Genomic DNA, 24,543 nt, shown 5'->3' with positions numbered 1-24,543 from the left:
CCTTCCACAAACAGTAGTATTCAATGAACTGTGGATGAAGCCTGACCAACAGGCATTACATGGACTGAGCTAAAATAATAGTGGTATGTAATATACAAACCATACGAGTTAAGCCATTACTTGCAACTTTTTATGACATCATCTAACTATGTACTTCTTGTATTCTTAGCATTGAGAATGGCTGGCTTCTAGCCGAAATCTAGATCTGCACAATAAAATTTAAAAAAGACGACTGATCGCTGCAATCTATAATTTACATTTCTCAGATCTTTCAGTCACATTTGGAACCTGGGGAATGAACTCGTGGATCAGCTTGCCAAAGAGGTTACAGGGAAGGATGCTCTGGAAATAAAGATACTAGTGTCTGACATGCAGAAAACATGTCACAAACTCATAATATATGGACAATGAATGGAATGCCATGCCCCTAACCAATAAGTTACAAACTTAAAAAACTTGCAGCCGCGTGGCAGTCTCCTCTTTGATCATTTTGCCAAAAGTGCACAATCCTCTGCCACCTCCACTTTGGTCCCATCAATCTGACCAATGGGTACATTCTATGACAAGTTGCCCCACCTTGTTGTAATTGTGGCACTCTCCCAACAATGCCCATATCCCACTGGAGTGCTCCACCTTTGCTGCTACATGTTGAGCTTTTGTAGGTGGCTGAGTCACTCCCAGAAATCCTGGAAAAATCAAGTTTTAAATTTCATCTATCAAAGTGACTGCAAACATTTATCTGAAATTGCCTCAATAGGCAAACAGTTAGCTTTGCTGTCTTCATTGCAGAAGGACCCAATTTCAATTTCTGGTACCTCCTCAGATTTTTTTTTCTGAGTTCAGATAGTCTGGAATGGAGTCCACTCAGTCTTGTGAGTCCAAATAAGGGTCTATGTTTGAATGAAGAATTAGTGGCATCATCAGGATTCATCTATTGGCAGTAACAGGTGGAGGGTTTGGTGACATGCTGATCGCATGTCCCACAGTTGTAGATTGCTCCTCATACTGCCTTGTAGGCAGCAGCCAGCCAGTTTGAACACGCCTATGTCCTGATCGCTGAGCGGTGGCTACATTTTACATTATTTGCAACCTTCATTGTTAAGGTCCTGCCGGCTACTAAATGGGGCTGAAGGAACGTATACTGCTGCATGTTTAGCCCCAGGGGATCTCCAGGTGCCCCAGATAATGAGCTAGTTAGTCGCCTGACATCGCAAATTCATTTTTAATATTACCCTGAGTCTTAATACCTTCTTAAAAGTCTTTCAGTGCTCCTCCTTTTAGATGTAAGGGGTAGTCAAATAAAAAAGACAGATGAAAAAAAATTAGCCAAGTGCACTTGGAACACACACACATTGAGGGTTCCAGACAAACTTAATGATTTGTATAGACAGTTCTTCCATTCTTACTTATGTAGATGGTCAGTTTGCAAGTATCAAAATTAGTGGAAAAAACGCCGTATCTTTTGATTGCATTGACGTAGAAGCTTTAATTTTTTACACTGCCAAGGTATTGTAGACGTTATTATGTGGCATAATTTCAGCTTGATACGTCAATCTGGTACTGAGGAAAAGGGTTTTTAACAGTCAGATGGACAGACAGACAAAAAAGTGATCCTATAAGGGTTCTGTTTTTACCAATTGAGATACAGAACCCTAAAAAGTAAGCAAACTTTTTATTATTTCAAAATTAATTGCCTTAACTTTTTACAAATTTCTCCCACTGTGCGTTTTCAATGTCTTCATGAAAAAAAGTTGCAATTGCCTATGGAACCATGGTTGTACTCAGGTGTGCACCTCTTCATTTGAAGCCAATCAACAGCCATGAATGTCTTTCTACAGGACTTCAGAAATGTGGAAATCGCATGGGTTGAGATTGGGACTGTATGGAGGATGTGTAAGGGCTTATCAGCAAAACTTCTGGAGCATAGACAAAACAACCCTGCCAATATGTAGACGGGATTATCCTGCAACTGAATGATCCCATCATCATCATTTCTGGCCGTTTGGAATTGGAAAGTATCCATGTACCACTGTGTGTTAATTATGGTACCATGTTCCAGAAAGTCAATGAATAGCAGTGGGTCCTTGCAACCAAAGAAAAAGCTTATCATGACTTTACTGCAGTAGGTATGCCTAATGTTTAGACTACGCTTCACAAGCTTCGCTGGAAAGCCCTTCACATCCTCCATGCCGTCCCAATCCCTCCACATGTGAATTCGATATTTTTGGAGCCCCAAAGAAAGATATTCATAGCAGCCATAGAGATGCATGCCTGGATGGAATCATGGTTTTGTAGGCAACCACAGACCTTTTTCCATGAAGGGATTGAGTATCTTGTATCACTGTGGGGTAAATGTATTAACAGTTATGGTGATTACTTTTGAAATAATCAACTGTTTACTTGCTTTTCTCCTGTCTCATTTTCATTTGGCTGCCCCTTATAGGTGAGTAGTAGTCTCTGTTGCCATCTTGCAGTGGTGGAGGAGCCTGATTGAGTTGGGGTGTACCTACTGTCACATGAAAAGCCACAGTGAGCCTCAAAACACTTCTGGCTAAAATCTCTCCTATCCTATTATCTTCCACTACTATGAATCTCTTAATAATTTATTCTTAACACCTCTTATGGCTGTCCTGTGCCAGTTTTCTTTTATTCTAACCCCCCCCCCCCCCTCCACTCCTTGATTGTGGCATCATTCATGCTTGTGGCATACCCAGTATGGAGGGACCAATGACCATAGTAGTTTGGTCTCCATCCATCCATTGAAAGCACCTCACTGTACTGTGGTGGAATAACAACTGCTGTATTAGCACTCTGTAGAAATGGAGAGTAAATGTAAACAATTTGTTAGCAAAATCTGAAATAACATGCAAATAAAACTAGATGATGTGTCGCCTGCAAGTTGTGAACAGGTAGCAAACCCAAATAAGGAATATCAAACTGGTGTTCTTCCCAAAAAGGAAACAAGTCAGTGTGCTGTATGCACATTGTTGGCCATTAAAATGGCAACACATGAAGATGACAAACATCAAACTAGTGTGAATTGTACCAACTGCTTGGATAAGCAAATGATTATCATTCAATACAAATGCAGAAAATAGGTAGGGGTAATGCCATCTGCATTCTGTAGGTAAGGAAATGTTCCAGGTTTCTCATTCAGAAATCACTCGTCAACATGGCATCTGGTACAGTTGTTTATAGTGAGAAAATGAACAAAAGTTATAGTTTTGTGGTGAAAAACGGAACATATGTAAATTATAACAGTGAAATAGTGAAGCTAAATGAACGTGTATCAAGCCTGCAATTAATTGTAGATGTACTAAGGCAGGACATTGCGCATTTAGAAAATGAAAATGTCGAACTGAAAAAGGCGCGTAATATCCCGATCGCCAAAGCAAGTAAAACTCGAAACTGGGAGCACAGGACTAGCAAGAAAGAAGCAAAAAGGTGATAAATACAATGAATGGAATGAACTGTGGCAATAAAAGCAGTTTCAGTGTCCTACCTACAATAAATGAGTGCTCTGAAGTGGATATAGGCCTAAAGGCAGAAACAACAAGGCAACAAATGTTTACTAGGCCAAAAAGGGTTGGTCGTGTGAAACCCAGTGACTGTAGAATTCCTGTGGTAACAAAAAACCATTTTCATCCACTAGATTCAGATATAAATGTGGAATCCACAGAAAACTGTGACGACAACAACACGCCGAATCTATATAGTGACAAGCACATGAGCAGAAACTTCCACAATAAACGTGAATACAAACTCAAAGTGAAAATATTCTCTGATAGCCATGGACGTGAAATTGCAAAAATACTACGTTATAGTCATTGTATACAAGCAACTAGTATTGTCAAACCAGGTGCACCCATCCAAGAACTCATGAGAAACATAGAAACTGAAAATGATCATCATAATGTTGTCATAGCTGGAGCCAATAATGTATATAAAAATGATCTCCACAGTGCAACACGAAACCTTAAGGCAGTACTAAATTCAACAGACGAGAAATCAGTTTTTGTAGTCGGAATTCCACATAGGCATGACCTTTCGGAGTGGTCATGTGTGAACGTGGAAATCATAAAAGCAAACACGCAGTACTCAAAGATTTGCAGGGCCTACTAAAATGCATATTTTATAAGTATGGACCCCTTGCAAAGAGACTGTTACACGAGACATGGCATGCACCTTAATAACAGAGGCAAGAAGATTCTGTGCCAAAACATCAGCATGATACTGAAAGCATCTGACAACCAAGAAGTAATTGCTGCTCTTCCAGTTCCTTGCTTAACGCAAGCAGAGCCTGAAGAAATGGTTACCTTCTATAGCAGCAGTAGAGGTGGAAGCAGCAATTGTACCTGCACACATAACAAATGCTGCAGCAGCAGTACCTACCACACTTCATCTACAGGACTCAACAGCAGCAGAAGATGAAGCAACATCCAAATCTCCACTGTCACCAGTTGCCACAACAATGCCTACAACAGCAGCAGCAGCAGCAGCAGCAGCAGTACCTATCACACTTCATCAGCAAGATTCAACAGCAGCAGAAGAAGAATCAACAACTTTATCTCCTCAGTCACCAGATGCCACAACAGTGCCTCCACACACCATAACAGCAGTTCCATCAATTCCTGTAGTAGCAGCCTCATCTACAATATCATCACAAGGAGGGAAGAGTACGAATACAACAGTAGATGTGCTACCACTCCAAGTGAACAATTTTTTTAGGCAACAAGAGGCAGAAATCCAAAAGATAAGCCTTGTAAAAGGTTTGAAAACCAATCACCATAGTGTTCGGTGTGTAAGCAATAAGAGTGTGGATCTTAAAATATGTTACCTTAACTTTCAAGGACTGAAAGATTAAGAACTTATCATAAATGAGTTTGGTCTTGATAACCAGTTTGATATTTTTTGTCTGAGTGAACACTGGGCTAATGAGAATGAACTTGCAGTTACCAAATTTGACAATTTTAGTATAGTAAATAGCTACTGTAGGAAAGAGCACATTAGAGGTGGTGTGGTAATTTATTCCAACCAGTCACTCAATTGTACAATAACCAAACTAGACCTAAATTCTTTGTGTGATGAACAGCATTTTGAAGTTATGGCTATAATCATTAATAGTCATAAGCTAACAGTAGTATCCATGTACAGATCACCAAAGGGAAGCATTAACATATTTTTAGAAAAAATGGACATGCTACTGAGTGCATTAAGTAATATTAAATAGCTACACTATGATATTGCAATAGGAGGTGATTTGAATGCTGATTAAGATGTTACTAAATATAAGAGTAGTGTTGCAGATCTGGAAAACTTATTAAGACAATACAATTTACATCATGTCAATAACAGGCCCACAAGAAACAAAGCATGTTTAGGTAACATCTTTGTAAACTTCAAGACCACTGAAAACACATGTGAAGTTGTAGTGTTCCCATTCTTTGACCACGACTCCGTATCTCTAAATTATGCAAGTAAAATTCCCCTCAATAGGAGCAATGCAAACAGACCTGTCCCAACAGTTGTGATTCCCAGACACGTAACTGAGGATAAAATTAACACATTTCGTAATTCCGACAGAGACTGGTTTGGCCATTGTAGTGTTGATGGACATTACACATCAAGTAATGACCTGCCAGCCAAAATTATATTTAATAGATTTTTAATGCATTCTTGACCCTATTTAAGCACAGTATTCCCATAAAGAAAATCAAAATAATGGACAGCAGCTACAAATCCAGATCTCAAAACGGACAAAATATATGGTACACTAAACAGCTGACAGATCTTAAGAAAGAAGTTTTGTTACTGTACAACATATACAATAGTATGAAGTCTGACTATGCCAAATCAGCCTATGTGGAATGCAGGAATGAATACAAAAAAGCCATCCTGCAAGCCAAAAAAACCAACAATGCCAACAGCATACATAATTCCACCAATAAAAGCAAAACCGCTTGGAAAGTGCTGCCACAGATACTAAAATTAATATCCCACCTCAAACGCTCAATGAGTTTTTTATTAATTCAGTGAAAGAAATAGGAGACGCAATTATCAAACCAGACATTAGTCCATCAGAGTTACTCTCGCAAAATTGGGGTAGACAGTCACTAAATACAAGCATACATAGGGGCAGAAATCCATTCCAGTACGATTATGCCATAGGTGGTAAATCATTGGAAGCGGTAACGACCGTGAAATACTTAGGAGTTACTATCCGGAGCGATCTGAAGTGGAATGATCACATAAAACAAATAGTGGGAAAAGCAGGCGCCAGGTTGAGATTCATAGGAAGAATTCTAAGAAAATGTGACTCATCGACGAAAGAAGTAGCTTACAAAACGCTTGTTCGTCCGATTCTTGAGTATTGCTCATCAGTATGGGACCCTTACCAGGTTGGATTAATAGAAGAGATAGACATGATCCAGTGAAAAGCAGCGCGATTCGTCATGGGGACATTTAGTCAGCGCGAGAGCGTTACGGAGATGCTGAACAAGCTCCAGTGGCAGACACTTCAAGAAAGGCGTTACGCAATACGGAGAGGTTTATTATCGAAATTACGAGAGAGCACATTCCGGGAAGAGATGGGCAACATATTACTACCGCCCACATATATCTCGCGTAATGATCACAACGAAAAGATCTGAGAAATTAGAGCAAATACGGAGACTTACAAGCAGTCGTTCTTCCCACGCACAATTCGTGAATGGAACAGGGAAGGGGGGATCAGATAGTGGTACAATAAGTACCCTCCGCCACACACCGTAAGGTGGCTCGCGGAGTATAGATGTAGATGTAGATGTAGATGTAGATGCTAACCTTCTCCGAAGTATCGCCTAGATTTGTACAAGGGGTCATAAAACAACTGAAATCATCTGATAGCTTAGATATATATGGCATATCATGCAATCTGCTAAAAAAAGTGTGTGATTGCATTCTGTACCCTTTAACCCATTGCATAAACAAGTGCTTACTTGAGGGATATTTTCCTGATGAGTTAAAACTCTAGGATCGTCCCAGTGTACAAAAAGGTAGATAGAGACTCTCCATCTAGTTACAGGCCTATTTAAATAGTACCCGCATTCTCCAAGGTAATAGAATGCATCATGTACCAGCAATTATCATCTCACTTTGAGAATCGTGGAATAATTAATGCTAAGTAACATATTAAGCTATCTGTGTAACCAGTCGTTTATCAGTGGAATATTTCCCGAATGGCTGAAATATGCTGAAGTTAAGCCACTGTTTAAGAAGGGAGATAAAGAAATAGCATCAAATTTCCGTCCAATTTCACTGTTGCCAGCATTCTCAAAAATTTTCGAAAAAGTAATGTACAGTCGTCTTTATAACCATCTTATCTCAAATAACATACTGTCAAAGTCACAGTTTGGATTTCTAAAAGGTTCTGATATTGAGAAGGCTATCTACACTTACAGTGAAAATGTACTTAATTCATTAGACAAAAAATTGCAGGCAACTGGTATATTTTGTGATCTGTCAAAGGCATTTGACTGTGTAAATCACAATATCCTTTTAAGTAAACTAGAATATTATAGTGTAACAGGAAATGCTGCAAAATGGTTCAAATCTTATATCTCTGGCAGGAAACAAAGGGTGTTATTAGGAAAGAGACATGTATCAAGCTATCAGGCATCATCCAACTGGGAACTAATTACATGTGGGGTCCCACAAGGTTCCATTTTGGGGCCCTTACTTTTTCTTGTGTATATCAATGACCTTTCATCAGTAACATTACCAGATGCCAAGTTTGTTTTGTTTGCTGATGATACAAACATTGCAATAAATAGCAAATCAAGTGTAGTCTTAGAAAGATCAGCCAATAAAATATTTGTAGACATTAATCACTGGTTCCTAGCCAATTCTTTGTCACTAAACTTTGAAAAAACACACTACATGCAGTTCAGAACTTGTAAGGGGTGTCCCAAGAGTATATATCTAACATATGATGACAAGAAGATAGAAGAAGTGGACGGTGTTAAATTCTTGGGATTACAGCTTGATAATAAATTCAACTGGGAGGAGCACACCACAGAACTGCTGAAGTGTCTTAACAAATCTCTGTTTGCAATGCGAATTTTGTCAGACATAGGGGATATAAAAATGAAAAAGCTGGCATACTATGCTTACTTTCATTCCATAATGTCATATGGGATTATTTTCTGGGGTAATTCATCAAGCCAAGCTAAAGTTTTCCGGGCACAAAAACGTGCAGTAAGAATTATATGTGGTGTGAACTCAAGAACATCCTGCAGAAGCCTGTTTAGGGAACTAGGGATACTAACTACAGCTTCCCAATATATTTATTCCTTAATGAAATTTGTCATTAAAAATATATCACTTTTTCATACCAACAGCTCAATTCATGGAATCAATACTAGAAATAAGAATAATCTTCAGAAGGATTTAAAGTCACTTAGTCTTGTACAAAAAGGTGTGCATTATTCAGGAACACACATTTTCAATAACTTGCCAGCAGCCATAAAAAGCTTAACAACCAATGAAATTCAGTTTAAGAGAAGCCTAAAGGATTTATTGGTGGCCAACTCCTTCTACTCCATTGATGAATTTCTGAGGAAAACCAACTGATTTGTATATAAGTACAACATAACTTCTGCACAATTTCAGTGCAGTAATGTGTTCACTGAAAATTTGTGTGTGTGTGTGTGTGTGTGTGTAAGTATAATCTAACTTCTGCACCATTTCAGTGCAGTAATGTGTTCATTGTAAATAAGTATTACAGTAGTTGTATTACATGTTTCTTACCTTATAAATAAATATAAAACTTTTTTATTTTAAATTCAGTGCAATAGTATTTGTAAAATGACTCTTAGTGTTCATTAAAAAATGACGATCATTCCACTTGGGACCTGTGGAATGGTACATTAGCTTATTTGTTTTAGTTTAAATATTTGTCATGTATTGTTGTTTTTCTGACATGTTCCACATCCTGGAGGACCTCCTCACTACGGATCAATTGGAATGAAAGTAAATCTAATCTAATCTAATCTAAACACAATACGGGTTTAGGAAGAATCTGTCGAGCATTGATGCAATCAACACCATAGTCAGTTCCATCCTCAAAGTTTTTGAGGACAAAGGCTTTGCTCAGGTCTCTTTCTGTGACCTAAGCAAGGCCTTCAACTGTGTTGAGCACATGCCACTACTAGAGAAACTAGAATTCTACGGCATCAAAGGAAACAGTCTCAGACTATTAAAAGCTTATCTCAACAACCGTAAACAGGTAGTTTGTGTTGGTAAGGAAATGTCAGACATAGAAAATGTTAAAGTAGGTATGCCTCAGGGATCTGTACTGGCCCCCTTCCTGTTTCTGATAATGATCAATGACCTCCCCTCGTTTATTAGATCCACCACTGTATTGACTGTATTGTATGCAGATGATACGACTTTTCTTGATAGCAGTAACGATCTTAATGATCTTAAAACCTGTGCTGAAAATACACTCACACACGCAGCATATTGGTTCAGAGCAAATGGTTTCCTGATAAATGAAAATAAAACTCAACGGATAATCTTCACTCTAAGAGACAAGCCACTATCTGATGACCCTAGTTCTGTTAAATTCCTGGGAATTTATTAAGACGAAAAGTTATCCTGGGGCCAACATGTAAACTATATTAGCAGTAAGCTATCTAGAGTAATTTATTTATTAAGACAACTCAGAAATTGTGTACCTGAAACATACATTAGATCATCTTATTTTGCATTTTTCCAAAGTATAATATGCTATGGCATTATCTTGTGGGTTAACTGTAGTCATATACATGACATCCGATTATTGCAGAAGAAAGCCATTAGGATAATTACAAATTCTTCACATAAGGCTCACTGCAAACCCTTATTTACTAAACAAAAAATTATGACAGTAATAAACCTCTACATATACAATGTCTTAATCTTTACCAAGAAGAACCTACAAGATGTGAAATGTAGAGAAAATGTACATTGTTACAACACAAGAACCATCAAACACATATACATGCCTTACCACAGATTATCAAAATCAATAAATAGCTATGAACTCACAGGGCACAAACTATTTACTAAGCTGCCACATGCTATACAGGATCTTCCTGAACATACATTCAAAGAAAGACTGCATGAATGGTTTATTGCCCATCCATTCCATGATATCAATGAATTCTTCAACTGTAAAATGCAGTAATCCAACAGATGACCCACAGTACATTTATTGTAATATAAGCTAAAATATTTCAGTAGTCAATACCTTATCACACTGTATTATAAATTGTATCTTCATTTGACATTTTCAATTGCTGTAATGTCCTAGAGACAATACAATCTTTATTATTATTATTATTATTATTATTATTATTATATCATGTTTGTAAGTTGATTGTGAGAGGATCATACTATGCTTCACGTGAGAAGGAAAAATGTCTACCTGCACATGTTGGAACTCAAAAGTGTCAAGATTGTGGGCTGTTTAGACTGCAGTATGTCATTCTCTTTAAGCAGTAGTTTATCATTAGTCACTGGAGAAATGAAGGATGCATAGTTACATGAAAAAAAGTAAGTCATCTCCAGTTTCAAGAGAGGTCATTGGACAGACACGTCATATAAGCATATGTTGCTGATGTCAGTCTGGTGTACAATTACAGAACATGTTTTATACTCGTGCGTAGTGACATTTCTGAAAAACAATAATCTCCTCTATTAGAATCAATATGGATTCTGCAGACAGAGATCTTACAAAACTCAGCTTGCTCTGTTTGTCTACAAGATGCAGACTGCAACAGACAAGGTGCCCAGCTCTAATCCATGTTTCTTGACTTCCAGAAGGTTTTTGATACAGTTTGGCACTGTCGTTTAGTGAATAAAATTGGAGCTTACCCACTACAAAATCAGATGTGTGCTTGGAGTTAAGACTTCCTATCAGACATAACTTGACATGTTATTCTAAACGGAACAGAATAGACAAATGTAAACATAATTTCAGAAGTAAATCAAGGGAGTATTATAGGGCCATAAGTGTTTATGATTTATATTAATGAACCAATGGACAACATTGGAGGCTCTGTGAGGCAATTCACAGACAATGCAATTGTCTTCGGTAGACTGCTGCACCAGAAGATTGGTAGGGTGACTGGCACTTGGTCCTAAAGATAAATAAATGTCATATATCATGCATAAATAGGTGAAGGGGTCCACTAATTTTGGATGATACTACTTGTGACAAATCATTGGAAACATTAACTACCGTAAAATACCTACGAGTAACCATCCAAAGTAATCTAAAGTGGAATAACCAAGTGAAACAAATAAAAAGAAAAGCAGATACCAGTCTGATATTCATTGTGAGAATCTTAATTCATATGCAAAAGAAGTGCCGTACAAAGCAGTTGTACGAGTGATTCTAGTGTATCGTTCATCAGTCTGGGACCCTCTCCAAGATGAATTAACAGAAAAGTGAGAGACAATCCAACAAAGAGTGGCACATTCCATTCCGTGATCATATAGTCCATGTGAGAGCATCATGGAGATGCCGAACAAATTCCAGTGACAGAAGTTAAAAGAGAGATGTTCTGCATCGTGGAAAGGTTTCCCGTTGAAATTATGAATCTAGGAAGAGTTGGGAAACACATTACTTTCTCCCATTTGTCTTTTATGGAATGATGACACTGAGAAAATCAGAGGATTTATAACTCACATGAAAGTTTATCAACAGTCATTCTTCCCACAAACAATTCCCAAATGTAACAGGGAAGGAGGAAAAGGTATTTATTTATTTAACAATATTATGCAAAAGAAAGTTGCTACTCACCATATAGCAGAGATGCTGAGTCACAGATAGGCACAACAAAAAGACTGTCACAAATTAGCTTTCGGCCAGTATGTCCTCCATCAAAAATAGGTGAGACACACACACACACACACACACACACACACACACACACACACACACACACAATATTTTTTTTTTGTGCCTATCTGTGACTCAGCATCTCTGCTATACAGTGAGTAGCAACTTTCCTTTTCATAATGTTGTTACATTCCATTCTGGATTTACCAATGTTTTATTTATTCTTCACAATTGCAGCTTATTGTCTTGGAAGCTAGCATGGGACATACAACTCACATGCTTTGTGGGTAGTAATAAATGTTTACATTAATTAATTATTTCTACCTGGCATTTATATAAACATTACAAAAAAAGAAAAGAAAATGCTAATATTACAAAACTACTAGTACTAAAACTACTTTCTACAACCAAAAAACAACTAAAAATCCCTTAACCAGTCTTATACTGCTGTTAGTACTGCAGATTCTCTCTTCTCTCTATGCACATTTATTAGGGTGTATCTAAATTGTAGATGGTTGTTTTTTGGTGCTGTAGCTGCCCTCATATCATCTCGGTCAACAGCTGTTATTTGATGGAGTCCTTGGACATTGGTCAGCAACATTTACACTGTAACATGTGATTCCCTGATTTGCTATCACATCTTAGAATCCATACTTCCATGAACACTTGCACCAGTATGATGTAAAGTCGTGAAAAAGCATTTCATTCAGTAGTCACTTTCCTTAGTTGTCTCCTCTCCATCTGTAGAGCATACTGTCTAGCCAGAACAGCAGCATACTGACATGTGGTTGAATGCCTCATGAAGTTGTCCTTGGCCTTCCTGGATACTGCAGCTGCAGTAGCATCCAAGATTCACCAGGTTGACTCATTCCTCAGTGCTGCTTTAGGGTTCAGTATTCGTAATGCCTGACAATGATTACACACTGCATCTTTGTAAAGTGCACTGTCCCATAACATGTGCTCTGGGGTTCCCACACTGCTGCAGATGCAACTGTCATTCATCTGTCTTTAGATTTTGCACAGATATGTAGCACGTGGGCCACAACCAGTCAGGTAATGTGTCACTCAGCTGGACCAAGGTGCTGTTAATTAAGATGTGAAACAGGAAGAGCCAGAAAGACCCAAGAAGAATGAATCTGAAGGCTGCACAGATACAGGCATGTTAGACAACTTTTTAAAGAAGAGTTATGAAAAAAAAAAAACGGTTAGAAGGAAACAATTTGTGGAGGCTAACCTAGAAACCAATCCATTGGCAATACCACATACAATAATGTTCAAGAAAATATGCCTTCTCCATGCTTGGAAGAAATGAAGGGATGGTAACAAAATGTTGAGGATAGTCAGCCACCCTGATAATGGAAACACTGCTTTCTGATCATGAAGAAGAAGATGAGGCAGAAGATCTGTGTTGCTTATGAACAGCATTATGCAAAGACTATAGAAACAATAAGTTTGTTTACTTCTTTGCTCAAGAAGAAATTAGGTAAACAATAGCCCCTCAGTTCAGATGAAAGATACTCCTCTAGAAGGACCTCTAGTAATCATCATCATCATCATCAGTTATCTGCTATATTAGCAGGTCCTTTGCCTCTCCATTTTCTGCGATCCATTGCTTCCTTCTTAAGGCTGCTGTATGTTGTACCGTCCATCATGTCATCCAGTATCTGGAATCTCTTCCTTCCTCGCTTCCTTTTCCCTTCTACATAACCTTCTAAAACTGTTTTTATCAGTCCGTCATTCTTTCTTAATATATGCCCAATCCAATTTCTTTTTCTTCTCTTTATTACATCTAGTAACTGCCTTTTCTCTCCCACTCTTCTCAGTACCTCTTCATTTTTTACTCTGTCCATCCAACTTATTCTTCCCATCTTCCGCAATGTCCAGATCTCAAAAGCCTCCAGCCTTTCTCTGTCTTTTTTCCTCATAGTCCATGTTTCAGCGCCATATAGAAGAACACTCCATACAAGACATTTTATGAGTCTCTTTCTGAGTTCTCTGTCCATACCGCTGCAGAAGATTCTCCTTTTTTATAAAACGCCTCTTTTGCCATTGCTATCCTTGTTTTAATTTCTGTGGTGCACTTCCAGTCGGTGTCTATCCTGTTCTAGTGTTTCTCCATTCAGCACAATTTTTATTTCCTTATTTCCTCCTATTGCCAATACTTTTGTTTTATTTTTGTTAATTTTCATTCCATATTTTTTTCCGTTAGTTGCAATGGTGTCCACCAACTCCTGTAATTCTTTTTCCCCTGTGGCTAGAAGGACCATGTCATCAGCAAATCTCAAGCACCCTACTCTTCTTCCTCCAATTTCTACTCCTTTGTCATCTAATGAGCATTGGTCAATCATATTTTCCAAGTACAGGTTGAAAAGAGTAGGTGATAAACAGCATCCTTGTCTTACTCCTTTCCCTAGTCTGATCCAGTTTGTACTTTCTCCTCTCACTTTAACTGAAACTTTTTGATTAAGGTACAATGAGATTATAAGTCTTCTGGTTTTCCAGTCCACTCTCTTTTCCCTCATAATAGTCGCCAGCTTGTCCCAAACCACATTGTCAAATGCCTTTTCTAAATCAATGAAGCACATATATAGGTCTCTTCCTTTTTCAATAAACCTTTCTCCCAAGATTCGTAGGAGCCCTATTGCATCTCTGGTGCCCGTATTCCGTCTAAAGCCAAACTGCTCCTCGCCGAGATTCTCCTCTATTACTTTTTCAAGTCTTTTATTAATTATTCTTAACATCACTTTGGCTGCATGTGAAATGAGGCTGATTGTCCTGTGCTCGCTGCATTTCTTGGTTCCTTGTTTTTTCGGTAATGGAATCATTACTGTTGTCAAAAAGTCCTCAGGCCATTCACCACTGTCGTATATTTTATTACATAACCTCAATATTTCTCTTATTCCATTGTGGTTCAAGCATTTTAGTATTTCTCCCGGTATTGTATCTGTACCTACTGCTTTGCCATTTTTCATTGCAGCAATGGCAGACTTTACTTCTTCCATTATGATGGTCGGTCCTTTCTCTTCATCACTTACACTGTTGTGTGATTCAAGTTCCAGGGTTTCTGGTTTGCTATTTGTGTCATATAGCTCTTTTATATATTCTTCCCATCTCTGGAGGACTTCGTCACGATCTTTATACACTACCTCTTCGTCTTTACTCAAAATTTCCGTAGTAGCACTTCCTGCTCTGTTTTGTTCCCATGTCATAGTCTTTACTCTGTTGTATAGTAAGTCGTATCTTCCCTTCCTGTCCAGTTCTTCAATTTCATCACATTCCTCTTTTAGCCATTTTTTCCTAGCCTGCTCTGTTTCTCTTCGCAGTTCGTTATTTAACCTTCGGTATATCTTTCTTGCATCTTCAGTGTTCTTGTTTTTCAATTTTCTTCTCTCCTCCATCTTGGAAATCATTTCTTGTGTGACCCATGGTTTTTTTTACCTTTTCCCTTTTACATATCCTATATTTTGCTGTCCTGCTTTAATGATTCCTTCTTTCAGCATATTCCAGTACTCGTTGGTATTATCAGGTGCTTCTTTGTCTCGTAATGTGTTTAGAAAGTCCCGAGACAGCATTTCTGTAATTTGTTCTTTGTTGGACCTTATCTTCTCTAGATCCCATTTCTTCACCATTGTCGCCTTTTTCAGTTTTTTCATTCTTATTTCTATTTCTGCCATAAGTAAGTTGTGGTCACTATTAATATCTGCACCTGGTAATGTGTGCACCTTCTTGATTCCATTCCTGTATCTTTCTTCTACCAGTATAAAATCGATTTGGTTTCTATATTTATCCCCTGGTGATTTCCAAGTGTAGAGCCTACTCTTATGGTTCTTGAACCATGTGTTTGCCACTATCAGCTGCCTTTCCCTGCAGAAGTCAATTAACCATTCACCTCTGTCATTTCTCTTTCCAAGACCATGACTGCCTACTATGTTTCCCTCTTTCCCTACTCCCACAATGGCGTTCCAGTCTCCCATTAATATTTTGCAGCATTTTTTATTTTTGTCCATTATTCTCTCTATTACATAGTACGTTTCCTCTACAATTTGGTCATCATGTTCTGAAGTTGGCATATACAGCTGGACAATCAGTAAATCTTTTTGTGCTCCTTTCAGCCTTACACCAATAACCCGGTCATTTGCATAGTCTACATATTCCACACATTTAGCCAATTCCTTTTTCATAATCATTCCTACTCCATTAATTCCTTTTACTTCGCCTCCTGAGTAGTAGAATACATATTCATCTGACTGCAACTCTCCATGTCCATTCCATCTTACCTCAGCAACTCCTACGAGGTCCATATGATTCTTTTCCATCTCTCTTTTAAGGTTTTCTAGTTTTCCTGCTTGTAGCAGAGTTCTGACATTCCAGGTACCAATTCTCGTTTTGATTTTTTGCCTCCTTTCAAGTTGTCCCCCCCGGAGATCCGAATGGGGGACTATTTTACCTCCGGACGCTGATTTGACATGAGAGGAAGCCATTTTTTGTGCATAAAATGGAGACTGCATTATGCAGGGAAGATAATCTGCGATGGTATTCCGTTGCCTTCCGCAGTTCTGGAGGCCGCCCCTAACATGGGATACAGACGCCTTTTGCAGCCGCCCACTCCGGGTCAGACGCTGCATGAGAATTATAGGTTGGAAAATGAAAGACCCCTAGCCCTCGAAATCTAATAGCGTCAGGGTCGGAAAAGAACAAGAGCTGGCCGAGGGTGGCCAGATAGGAAAGATAAGAGTGAGGAGCCTGGCATAAGTAAGTGGAAGCAATGCCAGGACTCAGCTCGGGGCCCCGTGGTCGCCAGCCACGTATCACTAATCACTAGTAATAGATATCTTTATTGCTCCATGTACAGTCACTTTCAGTTCTTGTGTTTTGAGGTCTACTTTATAACCCTGTGATGGACTTAATGGACACTGAAACCCCCTTCTTAGTTCTTCCCTTCTCAGTTAGTCTTTTCAGTGCTGTATTTGAGCTGTATGCACATGTTTTCTGTGGTGTCCTGGATTTTGCATTCAGTGATGGGGGGTAAAGGAAGTGGTACCAGAAGTACCCTCCACCACACACTGTCATGCAAATGTGGAGTAGATAACTTCAAGAGAGCTTACAGGATCTCAGTGACCTCACACAACTAACATCCAAGAAGACAGCCATATTGTACTCTCAGCCTTGCAGGATCATACACCCTGTCATTTATCTCAGTTAAAGAAATGGGTTATATCAACAATTGCTTAGGTATATAAAAATATTCACAATACCAGATCCAGCAAATGTGTGCCATCCTCAGATGTCCTTAATCTACAAACATTTATGTAAAGATAAACCTATATACTTAGGCACTTTGAACATTATAAAGTCATGTAATATTTCAATGAATGTACATCATATCATCACATGATAAAAGACTGAAATTAGAACAGCATCCTCTGTTATCATATAGGTATGAGAAGGTGTAGGAAGAGAAGTGGGGAAATGTAGGTAAAGTGGGAGGATAACAATGTACTCTGCATATACTTAAGTTTTCTGTGGCCAGTCAAGTAAAACTGGAAATGGGATCTTACTTATTTTTTATTATTTTAACTTCAATTTGCATTCTTGCTAATGGTCTTTTTTATATAAATTACCAGTTTTACTTGACTGTTCACAGAAAATGTAATTACAGGCAGAATATACTGTTATCCTCCCACTTTGCCTATGTTTCCTCCCTCCCCTTCTCACCCTCTCATCCATATCCCTACATGACAATGCAAGACGATACACTGATTTCAGCCTTTTATCATGTGATAGTATGATGTACATCCATTGAAATGTTAAATGACCTTATAGTCTTCAAAGTGCCAAAGTATGTGTGTTTACCTGTATAAAGCTTTTTGTGGAATAAGCACATCTGAAGATGGCAAATATTTGCCAAAATCAATAATTTTAATGTTTTTCATTTATATAAGCAGTTGTTTATGGCATATTAAATTATTATAAAAACATTACAAAGGTCAAATAATTGCAGTTGGCAATACATCAATTTTTAAAGAATGAGCTTGTTTGCAACAAGACAAGAATCCACATGGCAACATCTGGAGCACCACAGACTGTCAGCATGGCAATCATTACTGCAGCTTCCCTCTATATGCTAGCAGAGAGAGGTGTGCCAACAGTAGTGCGTCCAAGGAAAACTCTGGATATAGGAGTTTTTTATGTTCCTCAGTTTTGCATACAACGGCACAGTGGATGAATACATGTATGGAGGCCCAGAGGAAAATGAACAATACCAGAAAGGGTTCATCATCTTCATTTGGGACCAGTATCTGGCATGATGGTATGGGGTGTCATTAGAAACAAAAAACAATCACCTCAGGTTCACATAGCCAGTAATTTGGACAGCAGCCATCGTTTTTGACATGTTAAAGCTAGTGAGTGTGCCTGCTGTTCAAGGTCTCTGTGATATCTTTCAACAAGATAATGCAAGACTACATGTTGCCCATGTTTTTCTGACTTACCTCAGTACCGAAGGTGTCTGACTGTTGCCAGGGCCAGGGAGATCTCCAGATCTCTCACACCCTGAAAACATATGGTCACGAGTTGCTGTGAGTTTGGCATACCACCTCTCACCAGCCACTGCTGTTGATAAACTCTGGTGTGGATTTGAAGCAGTATGGAATGTTCCACTTGTTTCTGACATCCAAGCTCAGTTCAACTCGATGCCCAGCCAGGATGAAGCCATTGTTACTGCCAGAAGAGTTTTAAATTGTTCCCTCTGTATACCCTCCAAGTTACCTACAAACTTCGTTGTGTACTCTTCCTACTATACAATATACACACAATAAATAATGTGTGTTTCACTATTTGCTATCATTCCCAGTTTTGTAATTTTAATAGCTTTCAGCATAGTAATTAAAAGTTTCTCAGCAGTTCTGAAATAAAGTCCGTTCCATTTACAGGTTAACTGATTAATCCAGTAATTTACCCAAATGAACATTTTGGGAAAAAAAACTAATTTGCAGAAAACAGCTAATAAAGTAGTTTGAATCAAGCTTTTCATACTTTAGCAATTAACATAATGAACCCAAAAAAGTCATGGATAGTGGTAGCTGTAACAGCTCTAGATATGAGTTTTAGGTAACTTAAGACAACAGCACAATGTGTAATAATGAGATTTTCGAAAATAGTGGTATATACCCCAAAAATCCAAAAAAATTAGACTATGTTAATAAAAAAATAGAGAAACATTAAGATGGTGGTTTTAGTACTTCAGGTGCTCTGCATAGTCTCCTCCCACTTGAGAACAATGCACAGAATATTCATTCAGCCATGCAAAACTATCAGAAAAGTCCTCCTTTGGAATGTCATTCTAATTGCACGTCACATTGCCTTGAATGTTGGTTATGTCATTAAAGCACTGAGCATTCAATGACTTTGTCTTTTTGTGGTAGGTTTGTACAGGTAACACCGAGTGTCATCATCCATGATGATATTTACAAAAAAGAATTGTTCGTGCTTTAAATTTCTGTCAAGTCACTGCAGGCATCCACACATCATTTTTATTAGAAATTAAAGGTGTGCAGGGCAAACTTTGCACATACCTTTGTATTCTTCAAAACATTTTGGAGAATGTCTTGGACACTTGATGTAGACATACTGCAATTTGTGTCACAACAAGATCAACACACCACAGTCACACGTCCACTACTTTGCACTGGCTATTCACAACTTACTGATTGAATGCCCATGTTGTTGTTGTTGTTGTTGTTGTTGTTGTTGTGGTTGTGGTCTTCAGTCCTGAGACTGGTTTGATGCAGCTCTCCATGCTACTCTATCCTGTGCAAGCTTCTTCATCTCCCAGTACCTACTGCAGCTTACATCCTTCTGAATCTGCTTAGTGTATTCATCTCTTGGTCTCCCTCTACTATTTTTACCCTCCACACTGCCCTCTAGTACTAAATTGGTGACCCCTTGATGCCTCAGAACATGTCCTACCAACCGATCCTTTCTTCTAGTCAAGTTGTGCCACAAACTCCTCTTCTCCCCAGTTCTATTCAGTACCTCCTCATTAGTTATGTGATCTACCCATCTGATCTTCAGCATTCTTCTGTAGCACCACATTTCAAAAGCTTCTATTCTCTTCTTGTCTAAACTATTTATCGTCCATGTTTCACTTCCATACATGGCCACACTCCATACAAATACTTTCAGAAACGACTTCCTGACACTTAAATCAATACTCGATGTTAACAAATTTCTCTTCTTCAAAAAAGCTTTCTTTGCCATTGCCAGTCTACATTTTATATCCTCTCTACTTCAACAATCATCAGTTATTTTGCTCCCCAAATAACAAAACTCCTTTACTACTGTAAGTGTCTCATTTCCTAATATAATTCCCTCAGCATCACCTGACTTAATTCAACTACATTCCATTATCCTAATTTTGCGTTTGTTGATGTTCATCTTATACCCTCCTTTAAAGACACTGTCCATTCCGTTCAACTGCTCTTCCAAGTCCTTTGCCGTCTCTGACAGAATTACGATGTCATCGGCGAACCTCACTGAACTTTTCTTTTGTTTCCTTTACTGCTTGCTCAATATACAGATTGAATAGCATCGGGGAGAGGCTACAACCCTGTCTCACTCCCTTCCCAACCACTGCTTTCCTTTCATGTCCCTTGACTCTTATAACTGCCATCCAGTTTCTGTACAAATTGTAAATAGCCTTTCGCTCCCTGTATTTTACCCCTGCCACCTTCAGAATTTGAAAGAGCGTATTCCAGTCAACATTGTCAAAAGCTTTCTCTAAGTCTACAAATGCTAGAAATGTAGGTTTACCCTTCCTGAATCTACCTTCTAAGATAAGTCGTAGGGTCAGCATCGCCTCATGTGTTCCAACATTTCTACGGAATCCAAACTGATCTTCCCCGAGATCGGCTTCTACCAGTCTGTAAAGAATTCGCATTAGTATTCTGCAGCTGTGACATATCAAACTGATAGTTCGGTAATTTTCACATCTGTCAACACCTGCTTTCTTTGGGATTGGAATTATTATGTTCTTCTTGAAGTCTGAGGGAATTTCGCCTGTCTTATACGTCTTGCTCACCAGATGGTAGAGTTTTGTCAGGACTGTCTCTCCCAAGGCTCTCGGTAGTTCTAATGGAATGTTGTCTACTCCCGAGGCCTTGTTTCGACTTAGGTCTTTCAGTGCTCTGTCAAACTCTTCACACAGTATCGTATCTCCCATTTCATCTTCATCTACATCCTCTTCCATTTCCATAATATTGTCCTCAAGAACATCGCCCCTGTATAGACCCTCTATATATTTCTTCCACCTTTCTGCTTTCCCTTCTTTGCTTGGAACAGGGTTTCCATCTGCGCTTTTGATATTCATGCAAGTGGTTCTCTTTTCTCCAAAGGTCTCTTTAATTTTTTTGTAGGCCATGTCTATCTTACCCCTAGTGAGATAAGCCTCTACATCCTTACATTTGTCCTCTAGCCATGCCTGCTTAGCCATTTTGCACTTCCTGTCGATCTCATTTTTGAGATGTTTGTATTCCTTTTTGCCTGCTTCATTTACTGCATTTTTGTATTTTCTCCTTTCATCAATTAAATTCAATATTTCTTCTGTTACCCAAGGATTTCTACTAGCCCTCATCTTTTTACCTACTTGATCCTTTGCCGCCTTCACTATTTCATCCCTCAAAGCTACCCATTCTTCTTCTACTGTATTTCTTTCCCCTATTCCTGTCAATTGTTCCCTTATGCTCTCCTTGAAACTGTACAACCGCTGGTTCTTTCAGTTTACCCAGGTCCCATCTCCTTAAATTCCTACCTTTTTGCAGTTTCTTCAGTTTCAATCTAGAGTTCATAACCAATAGATTGTGGTCAGAGCCCACGTCTGCCCCTGGAAATGTCTTACAACTTAAAACCTGGTTCCTAAATCTATGTCTTACCATTATATAATCTATGTCTTGGAGAAAGCTTTTGGTTCAAGCTGCCACCATAGTTACTGCACTGACGTCCTTATACAATACCATCAGCCTTGTAACTTCTTGGGCGTATGGTGTTTGGAGTTCAGGGACACCAACACTGAATGTTGATATTTTAATCAGTAATGCTACATCACATGTCCTTCAGAAATAAGTTTCATTTCTGAGTCTCTCTCTCTCTCTCTCTCTCTCTCTCTCTCTCTCTCTCTCTGCATGTGCTTGTGCGTGTGCACATGCATGTGTGTGTAAGTAAGTTATTCTACCTAGCTTTTACAATTTCTTTTCTTTTGAGATAAAGCTACAAGCTGTTTTGGCTAATTTTAATTCTGTCATTTGTCTACCAATAAAATCTTCTATTCTCTATTACAGATTGTGGCCCTTTTCACCCTACAGAGCAATTTCTCTTAAATTATACTAATACACCACCCAGAAGACTATGCGCTTCTGTAATTTCATTTTAACCAATTGTCAAAATCTACTGAAGCTGTTGCCAAAACCTTTTGTATCCACACCATGTATCATGAGCTGGTTAGCTACTTGATTTGCGTAATAGGTTGCAGTGACAACTATTATAAAAAACAGTTGTACTCAAATGGTAAAGAGAAAAACTGTATTTAATAAGAGCTGTCACATCCATTTCTAAAGAGCCAGAAAAATCAAAACATATTATTTTTTGTCATTGTTGTAAAATTATATCAGTAGTGTTATTCTCATATGGCTGTTACAACATGAGTTTATGTAATAATTGTAAACATCTGTTCCAGGATTAAGCAACTGACAATGCTTGTTTTAATTGCAGATCGGTTCCAGTCAAAGTATAAACACCAAAAGTGATGCAAGAATGAGCAGACTGAATGAAAGTGAAACAACGGTATAACACAATGAGGTCTGCATGTGTGGGTGTGTTGAAGTGTACATATATGTATTATTAAACAGCCAGCGCCCTGTAAATTATTATGTGGGTCTCTCTCTAAGATGTTTGTAAATGTTGTTTTATCAGTAGAAAAATGAATGATTTGTTGACAGTCTGTGTTGTGTTCCTCAGATTAATAATTTACCCTGATGTTAATGTCTTAAATTACATAATTGACTGTTAGAATTTATGTAAGTATTATTGGATATGCCCTGTCACACCAGGCACTTTAGACAATGTCAGTACCAGTTTCTGCTAAATGTTTTAGTCAAACCAACAGCAAACATTTTATGATGTTTAATTATGTGCCAATTTAGAAACTGAATGATGCTGAGTAGGTATAACTATTGTGGATGCTCCATTACTAAAGAGATGGCAACTGCTCTCTAGTATATATGTTTTGAGTACAAATTTTAGTGGCTAAAGTAATTGGACTTCACAAGAGTTTTATCAGTGCTGGGTAAATGTTTACATGTGAGATCTCTGCTGCAGATATTGATGTCATATTCAGTGCTACATTTAAAATAGTTTAAGCATAAATTAATTACAATCAGTAAACTTCTGGATTGTGTTATACTGCGTGGCCTAAAAATAATAAAACATAATTGTCAGTTTATAATTAGATCACATAGCAAATTCAAAAACAAAATTATAGCATTTCATGTGTGCAGTTCTAGTCTTCACATTTAGTGTCCACACACATGCATATAACTTGAACTTAGTGGAAGTTCCTCTCTCCAGCTGTCAGATTTTTGGGATACCTGTTGTGCACAGATTATGCATCAGTGGCAGGACAAATGCTCATTGAGGTGTTCTTGTATCAGAATAGAGGGGTCAAGGTCTGATGGTTTTTCATTTGAATATATTCATATGATGTACTGAACAAAATAACACATTCAGTAATTCAGCATTACTTTAAAAAAGAATATCTTGCACACAAATTTCACATTCACAAATACAACTGTAAACATGGTTGTGAGATTTTTGAGCACTTACGTTCAGTGAAATAAACAGGCACTGCAAACCAACATACTGGCTGAAAATATTTTTTTGTTACTGTTATAAAATCATTCTAATTATTGTTAAGTCTTTTTACACTACAAACAATTATCTTTCATTTCAGTCATTTGACCAGCTATATTCCAGCAAATCTCAGGAAAAATGGGCAAAAATAAGAATGTGATAATACAGTGGATCGTGTGTGTGTTTGTGTGTGTGTGTGTGTGTGTGTGTGTGTGTGTGTTTGTGTGTGTGTGTTTAAGAAATCAATTACATTACATTTTACTTTTTCAGTGCTAGCTTGATCTAGCTGTTTACATATCTGGACATCCAGGACATCCACTGGAGCAATGTGTAATATAAAACTAGAATGAGTTGTAAATTTGTCAGTGTAGGTGTAAAATTTGTTCATATGCTTAGAAAAAAGTTGTAAATTCTATTAATTTTTGTACAGTTAATGTTCAAATAAAATAGTTTTTATAATAAAAATAATATTCTTTTCCTACTGTATGATATGTTGAACTGTACACTTCCTTCTTTAAGAGATCAGACAGAAGCATACAAATGATACAGACCTACTGTACATGGTATTCTGACATGTGCAGCTCTATTGGATAATAAGCTTTGGTATTACTAGAAAACATAACAACACTTTTCACATTACAGCCCTAAACTGTAGATCCTTGAGTGAAACAGAACTGAATCTGCACAATACATTGTGATTCCTGTACATTTTGCAACATTCTGATCAGAAATAAAGCATCTACTGTAATTTTTTCATGTCCAACTTTTCTCACCAT

At 38.0% G+C, this 24,543-nt stretch overlaps 1 protein-coding gene across 8 annotated transcripts in view; it reads left to right on the top strand.

Annotated features, from left to right (window-relative positions):
• LOC126457194 (sodium bicarbonate cotransporter 3) overlaps nucleotides 1-24,248 on the top strand; it is a 989,834-nt gene extending 965,586 nt beyond the window's left edge. For all 8 annotated transcript variants that reach the window (XR_007585444.1, XM_050093289.1, XM_050093286.1 and 5 more), the window contains one exon: nucleotides 22,631-24,248. Coding sequence is in view for 6 of the 8 variants with exons in the window: in XM_050093289.1 (XP_049949246.1) it covers nucleotides 22,631-22,708 (78 nt within the window). In the remaining 2 variants the exon portion in view is untranslated. The remainder of the gene's footprint in view (nucleotides 1-22,630) is intronic.
• The last annotated feature ends 295 nt before the right edge of the window (nucleotides 24,249-24,543 follow it).

The sequence above is a fragment of the Schistocerca serialis genome, chromosome 2, assembly GCF_023864345.2.
Source record: "Schistocerca serialis cubense isolate TAMUIC-IGC-003099 chromosome 2, iqSchSeri2.2, whole genome shotgun sequence".
NCBI classification, from domain to species: Eukaryota; Metazoa; Arthropoda; class Insecta; order Orthoptera; family Acrididae; genus Schistocerca; species Schistocerca serialis.
Note: the sequence above shows the minus strand (reverse complement) of the source record. Positions and strands in the feature narration are given on the sequence as shown.